The sequence below is a fragment of the Pocillopora damicornis genome, chromosome 6 (genome assembly GCF_964200805.1).
Source record: "Pocillopora damicornis chromosome 6, jaPocDami1.2, whole genome shotgun sequence".
Classification (NCBI taxonomy): domain Eukaryota; kingdom Metazoa; phylum Cnidaria; class Anthozoa; order Scleractinia; family Pocilloporidae; genus Pocillopora; species Pocillopora damicornis.
This window is the reverse complement of record NC_142675.1, coordinates 24482501-24489934: the sequence shown is the minus strand read 5'-3', so window position 1 is coordinate 24489934 and position 7434 is coordinate 24482501. Positions and strand designations below refer to the sequence as shown.

Sequence of the window (7434 nt, the reverse complement as noted above, 5' to 3'; positions counted from 1 at the left end):
GGTTTTCATAGCTGTTTCGTGGTAGAAATGCGACTCTCTTTTAAAAACCAATTTTCGTGGCCGTGTACGGTTAAATGTGTTAGAAAGGGAAATCTCAACCAAAGGGAGTTTATTTCACACATAAAGCTGTCTTTGAACTCGTTTTGAATTTGTCGTTTGGGATATGAAATGCATGTAAAACCAAAATGTAGGGACGATGTATGCAAGATGTCTTCTACACAAACCAGAATCAGTTTTGTGCCCCTTACAGTAAGTATCTAGTGAACAGTGGTGCAGTTTTTTTGTGCAATTCTTGCTTGTGAAGAGAATCTATTATAATTTTCAATTAAATACTTGTGATAAGTATAGAGACAGATGCATTTTCGGTCACAATTTTTTGCATTTCCGCAAAATTCTATTGCGACCTTTCAAAACAAGGTAATATCATAACGCAGGTTTTAATTTTTTGAAGTTGCAAATGACGAAAATGTACAATTAATGTCTGAAAACAGAGCAAGTTTCTCCTGATCTAATCATACCAATAAGATCCAATAATAGAGGCCGTGGTCATCTTGCTGACATAAATGTTTAATCTTCAAAAAAGACAGGCACTGAAGATATATCAAATTTACATATAGATTAATGTTCCATTGTCGAGGGTGTGTATTAAAAAAGAGCAGCTTTGTAGAATCAGTTGCTTTCTCTTTTAGTAGGCTCCGAAGCGATGGCAGTGGAAATCCTTAGTTTCTCTGATTTTAAATGAAAGATGGGGAGACTATTCTACTGAAATTGGTGGAAAAAAAAAGAAAAAAAACATTACAAGGGATAAAAATCAGAAGAGAGAGGACTAACATACCGCTGAATCTGACCGGTTAGTGTAGAATCTCGTGTATTTGGAATCAAAAGCGAATTCAATGTTATTTTGGTCGTTTGTAGGTATCGCATCCATCCAACGTTATTGGAAATGGCTCTGGAAGAAAACTGCTTCGTTATATTCTGCATTTGCCTGTTTTTACGAACAATATTCGCCGGTGAGCAATATTGCCGAACTATGCAATCAGTTTCGAACCGCGCACTAGAAGGTCACGTGATAGCCGTGTTAGTAACTTCGTCTGTTGAAAAGTGCCAAGCAAAGTGTGAGAGACACCCAGACTGCTACAGTACAAATTACTTGTTTTCCACAAAATCTTGTGAGCTGAACAAGGGCACCAGATTTTCGCATCCTGAAAACCTCTTACCGCGAGAAAACGCGGTGTATTTTGACAACCTTTATCGCCTCTATCACGCATGCGTGCACCCTCCGTGCCAAAATGGTGGCAAATGCGTATTGCGGACGCAAAATCCCGGGTGCAAGTGTCAGTGCCCACCAAAGTACAGTGGTAATAATTGCCAAGGTAAGACAAAAATCATGCTATCAAGTAAAACTGTCATTACGTCGAATCACAAATAACTACATCCATTTTCAACCGATATTAAAAAATACCGGGGATATCCTCGATTTTGCTTCAATTCTTTCTCTAATTAGTCCAGAAAAAAAAAAACTTGCAATTCCCTCATAACCGATCACGTGGAAAACTACAACCTGGATCGCGGTTTTGTTCCGACTCTTCAGTCTCAGTCAGTTTTCTTTTTTTACGTTGAGTTTTTCGAGACCTCTTTGACTTTCTAAGTTCAGACCAGCCAGTGGTCACTTTCTAGGAAACAGTTTTACAATTGTGAATCAAATGCAATCAAAAGGCGAACCAGATTTGTGTCAATATCTCTATAACCAGATACGGACTCTGATATGGACTGAGAAAAAAAAGTTTGATTTTTTTTTCTGTTTTGCCATAGATTGCGATGGTGATGAACTGGGTATTTATGACAAATCACGCAACTTTACAATATCTGCATCATCGTCTGAACCCGACAGCCCACCAGCCAGCGGTCGTATTTATAAGTCTGGAGGATGGCGAGCGTTAAGAAACGATTCGGATCCATATTTCGAGGTAGGTTTTAAACGAAGTAATTATTTCACTGGTTATTGGTGTGAGCTTGATATTTCAAACGAGGTAATCATTACTCCTTTCGTCGTTTAATTTAAAAGATAAATGGGTGAATAAATGAAATAAAGAAGCTGAAAGAGCGGGGATAGTCTCGTACCCAGACCTTCCACGGCCAACTCGATGTCTTAGTTAATGTATAGACTTCTTTTATGAATGGCAAGCCAATTATAGTTTTTTTTTTTGCACTTTTATCAGCCTTCTTACTTTGTCGACGTGTGTGAAAAAGTTATAATTTTAACTCAAAAATATATTGATATGTTAGTAGCAAATTACATATCTTGTATTTCCTTTGTAAAGATTAGATTTTCTGTTGTGAAACTCATAACAGCAGTAGCCACGCAAGGCTGGAGAGATGCAAATGACCTATTGCCAGACTGCTGGGTGAAAGAATATTTTCTTGAATACAGTGAAGATGGAAAAACTTGGATGAAACATAAAGATGGCGCGAGTAGGAGGGTAGGAATTTTAGTGTTTATACTCTCATGGAAGCTCATTTCCAACCAGTTAAATTAGTCAAGTTAATCATAGGTCGAGGAAGATTTTTTAGCTTTATTTTTTTTCGCTTAAAACATGTCTAACGTGCCTTAGACATATGAAGTAGTTTACTGCAGTGAATAACTTAAGCTTTATCGATTACTATGAGCAGTAAACATTCTGATCGAGTTAGAATCGCTTACAAGTTGATCAAAGGAAGGAGGAAATACCGGCCGGCTTGCGTAACTGATGACCTTTTTTTGCGCTTTGAGGTGTTGAAGGGTGAAACCGAGAGAACATGCAACGAAATCGCGACAAGTTTGGCACGAAATTATGAGAGGCGGAATGGATTCGCTGCCAATATTCGAAGCTCTGTTTCCTTCGCTTTGCATCTAGCGCTAAAAAAACGCCAGATAGGCAGGCTAGAAAGATGTAATCGTCTGGACAATTTTCTTTGAACTGGAAAGTAGTTGTGTCGTAAGATTTTTTACGACCACAACCAAACTGATGATCCGTTGCCTATATCACGCGAAATACCCAGGAATATATTTTCGACTCTTAATAATTGTTTTCCCTTTATTGAAAAGGTTTTCCCAGGAAACAAAAACGCAAATGGCTATGTGAAGAACCTAATTAGCAAACCATTCCGATGTATAGCGTTAAGAATTCGCCCCATTGGTTGGGAACAACGACCAGCCATGCGCACTGAATTATATGGGTGCGACGTCTTTGGCTCATAGAAAATCACGAGAAAGTATCATCAGTTCCCAGGCTCCGGGACGAGCGAAATTTCAAGATTCCCACATATGCACACGCGAATTTGAGTAACTCAGTTCTTCTGCTGTTTAGTCATTAACCATTCAGAAGTATTTAAATATTCTGATGTTGACCACATCTGGAATTGAGATGCTATTTTCAGAACGACATGGCAAGACAGTTTTCTTTGTTGAATCGCATCCAAAGAGTGCCGTGAATGTCTCATTGGAAGAAGAGGAATTGGAATTTACACAAGTCGAATAACAAAAGCTGTAACAAGTTAGAGGAAACTAGAACACCAAAGAAAGGCGAGTTAAAAGCAGGTGGAATTCCTCTTCAAAGGTTATTGACATAGAGTCTGAGGGATCTTTACTACAGTTTTGGATGGATACTCAATACAAACAATTCCAATTTTTTAGAGATTTTCATTCGAAATGCTTTTACGGCTGGCTATAGTGCTAGTTTCGTTGAATAACTTCTATCGGTGGAAATGGCTGAATCTTCAAATAGTGAGTTTCAGAAAGCTAATTTTGTTTGTATTAGTTCGCTATTCACTTTTGTCTTGTGCCCATCTGTGAACAACGTTGTCCTACAACCGTTAAAAATATATCTAGCCATATTGCTTTGATACTTTCAAGAGTACTAAGGTTAACTACATCGAACTCAGTCACTTTGCTGCTTCGTTTTGTTTTAACACCTGTAACATTAGGTCAATACCAGAAAATTTCCGGTCACTCAACCAAATGAAATAAAAAACCAATGTACACCATAGTGTATCTTTTGTTGATTGATGATTGATGTCCCTCCTGAAAAGGATTTAATTAACTTAGTATACGATTTGAGATATCTTGTAAATTGCTACCCTGCGATTGGGTCATAGAGGGGCATCTGTACAATTTGTAAAAGGCTGTACAATTAAACTGACAATCAAAACTGAAACTAAAAAAAAGTGATAAGCTAAATCCAACACAACTTCATCCTGGAAAACGAATTTTGGATTTCATCGAAGGAAATGTTTTCGAGCCGCTCAAATTTTTCAGGTCATTAATTTACACCAATAGACAATGATTCAATTTTCTCAGCGGATGAAGTTGTCATCTCTTTCGGTAAGTTCTTGGCTTATATTATGATTTACTCCGCTTCTTCTTACTAACGAAAAGTGTCATTGCACTGTTTGATTCACGCTAAAACAATGTTACTCTCTGTTACATTTCTGAAGAATGACAATTTATGTTATACCAAAATGCTCAATTTTGCAAATATTGCAAAGCCAGCAAATTGTTTCTTACACGACCGACAGCCGAAGAGGTGGTTTCGGGTGAGTCACTAGTAAAACGAAATTTCAGTTTTAAATGCGGTCTTTTTGGTCACATTCTTGATTTATTCTGATTTTCCTGAGTTTTGGGAACCCCAAAACCTCTCATGTTTAATATACAGGTTGAGATTTTGCCACTTTTTCAGGGCCACAGTATCTTTTCCGACGTGAAGAATAAGACTTGGATAACTTGTATACTTCTCATCCTGTTTCAACCTGTTACCGGTCAAACTGGAAAAACCGGTTGTCAAGATGTTCATTCTATCTCTGGGTACTCTCTCATCAGTCACGTGTATCGAATGATGTCACAAGTAGGCCTGATCACCTGTATCACCGCGTGCCAAAATTACCCACAATGCTTCAGTCTTAACTTCAAGTACACTTATCAACTATGTGAGCTGAACAATGCATCTCGTCTGAGTGCTGAGCCTAAGTATTTTGTCTATTCGAGTGATACGGTGTATTTGGATAACTTACATCGACCGTATAGACCCTGTGATAATTCACCGTGTATGAACGATGGGGTTTGTATTTCTACTGATTTCTACCCAGGATTCAAGTGTGCATGTAAAGAAGGATTCTTTGGACCAGTTTGTGAAGGTGAGAACTCGATTTTGATTCTGAATACAAATGACTGATCAGGAAAGTAAGTGACATTTTTTCCTTTCAGGTAGCGAGGAGGAGCAGGAGTGAAAGTCCTTCTCTCCCCCTCCACCCCTACTCAATCTCCCCTCCCCCCAGAGGAACTAAATATTTAAAAACATACCACCCAAGGCTCGTTAATAATGATGACAATGTGGGTGCCCGTAACTCTGTATTTTACTCGTCATGAGTTATAACTTTATTTTGCTAGACTCAGTATCACCTACGGACTGTTCGGCTCCGTATCGACCTTTGGGAATGAAGGATGGCAATATAACGGACGGTCAAATCACTGCTTCTTCTGAAGTACCAGGCTTTCAGGCCTTTAAGGCGCGGTTTGATGGCTCCTCGTGTTGGAGAAGTGCTAAAAGTAGCCTTGGAGAGTACTTGGAAGTAAACTTTGGACGAAAAGAGAACGTCAAAGCAATTAAAACTCAAGCCGATCCATTGCAAGACAACTGGACAGAAAAGTACTACTTAGCGTTTTCCCTGGGATTAGGATGGAAGAATGTTACTCGCCAACTTGGACGAGTTGCGGTACGTAGTAGCTTTTAATAGAAATTTAACGGACAGTTGTTGAGATATGATACACAGAGATGTACATCAATTTAAACCTTTAACTCCCAAGATCTGATTGTTAATTCTCTCGTCAAGGTGCTTCACATTTCCTTTTACATTAAATCACTGAGTTACGAGAATGTGGTGTTAGATCAAAATAACAACTCCTGCCGGATAAGTTTGAATATTCTCACTATATTTTTGCTGAGCTCGAGTGATGCATGGATATCATCGGGAGAAGTAGAATGTTGATCAATTCTGGGAGTTAAAGAGTTAACGCAGTCCAGATCTTACTTCGAGACTCTGGTTTTGAAAGACAGCGATGGCACAATCGAGCGAGGAAGCTGGGTATGAGATCCGAAATTCACCGCGCTTTTAATTTAGTGTCGTATAACCATAGAGAAGTAAAATTGAAAGGAAGGAAAATACCTAAAGAGCCGAAAGATATCTTGAATCACAAGCGCACTGCTTCAGGCGCGGAAAAACTCGAGGGACCAATTCGCGTTTAGTTTAAGTTTTGCATCTGATTAGTTGACGGGGGTTGTGGCGAAACTTGAAGTTTTGACAAATGATAAAGCAAAGCAAAATAAATACAATCCTGGACAATAAAGGATTACTTTCGACTCTTTAGAGATAATTGCTACGTTGACTACGCCGTGATTCAGTTTGAGTGCCATATTTTCACCCAGAGGCTACACAGTAAAACTTGTGGCAATTTTATCGCGAAACAGCTAGAATTAGGGTCATGTTTTGAGTCAAAATCCCAGAGTAGGATATATTTCTTTAGTATAGTACACCTTGAAATGGTTAGAGTGTGTTCGTCTTCCAGAATTACAAAGGGAACACAGGGCCAAACCATATCATCACCAACTACTTGGGAGAACTAAGCTTCCACGCGACAGCTATCCGAATCTATCCTCTGAAATGGCATGGACGCATTGCACTACGGCTGGAGTTGTACGGTTGCTAGGAATCTATCATCAAGAATGGCATGGACGCATGGCACTAAGGTTGCTTGAAATCTATCTTCAAAAATAGCGTGGACGCATGGCACCAAGGTTGCTATAAATCTATCATCAGAAAGGGCCTGGACGCATGGCACTAAGGCTGGAGTTGAGCTAGGGTTACCTCATTGGATTTTTTTTTTCTGCTTTTGAAAATACTTAGACATACGAATGGACAACAGCTTTTAAGAAAAATCTTGCTTTAAAAATATATCAAAAATGGATAAAAAGTCATGTCTTCATAAGTCATTGCAACTTATAGTACTTCTTCTCTTGGCAGACGTTACGAATATAGTGTGTTGTGCGTAGCCAGACCATGACTTTGGCACATATAAACAAGAAAGTTGTATATAAAAAAGAGTTAATAAAAAAAGTAATCTAAAAGAATTTTAATGTGTCTTACGTTCAGAAGGTACATGATTCATTTTTGCGTAGAGGCAGACATCACTCGAGGTTCCCTTGGGGACCGATTCCCCTTGCTTACAGATGTAGCGTTTTCGTTTGATTAGTAAATTTGTAATCACAACATGATATTTTTAATCAATGCTTGTCAGCAAACGCGTAAGCTGTTCATTCAAGTTTTGCAATGCTTTCTTGGAAGAGGAGAACTTTTTCTCTGTTGTTTTGGCATTCAATTGATGAATTGTCTTTGCCACGATGA

At 38.7% G+C, this 7434-nt stretch overlaps 3 protein-coding genes across 5 annotated transcripts in view; 2 read left to right on the top strand and 1 right to left on the bottom strand.

Moving 5' to 3' along the window:
• Positions 1–627: 627 nt before the first annotated feature.
• LOC149044586 (EGF-like repeat and discoidin I-like domain-containing protein 3) lies at positions 628–4020 on the top strand. Its single transcript, XM_089210765.1, has 5 exons — positions 628–850; positions 916–1373; positions 1813–1967; positions 2322–2480; positions 3086–4020. Exons 2-5 carry the CDS (start codon positions 944–946, stop codon positions 3236–3238), a joined length of 897 nt encoding a protein of 298 aa, XP_089066891.1. The 5' UTR covers positions 628–850; positions 916–943; the 3' UTR covers positions 3239–4020.
• Positions 4021–4201: 181 nt separating this feature from the next.
• On the top strand, positions 4202–6825 carry LOC113676335 (retinoschisin). Of its 2 annotated transcripts, XM_027192985.2 has the most exons (4): positions 4202–4360; positions 4716–5169; positions 5423–5748; positions 6599–6825. In XM_027192985.2, exons 1-4 carry the CDS (start codon positions 4319–4321, stop codon positions 6737–6739), a joined length of 963 nt encoding a protein of 320 aa, XP_027048786.2. In that variant the 5' UTR covers positions 4202–4318; the 3' UTR covers positions 6740–6825. The 2 variants fall into 2 exon arrangements, with proteins under 2 accessions (XP_027048786.2, XP_089066886.1); XM_089210760.1 differs by having other exon boundaries at positions 4356–4572; positions 5423–6713.
• The window catches only part of LOC113676336 (uncharacterized), a 7518-nt gene continuing 6824 nt past the window's right edge, over positions 6741–7434 (bottom strand). The window contains exons 5-6 of one of the 2 annotated variants that reach the window (XM_089210759.1): positions 7297–7434; positions 6741–6874 (exon numbers count right to left, since the gene is read on the bottom strand). The exon at positions 7297–7434 is cut by the window's right edge and continues 917 nt beyond it. In XM_089210759.1, the coding sequence (XP_089066885.1) occupies positions 7310–7434 (125 nt within the window). In that variant the 3' untranslated portion in view covers positions 6741–6874; positions 7297–7309. Of the gene's footprint in view, positions 6875–7147 lie in introns of those variants that run through there. The other variant, XM_027192986.2, reaches the window with a different exon arrangement.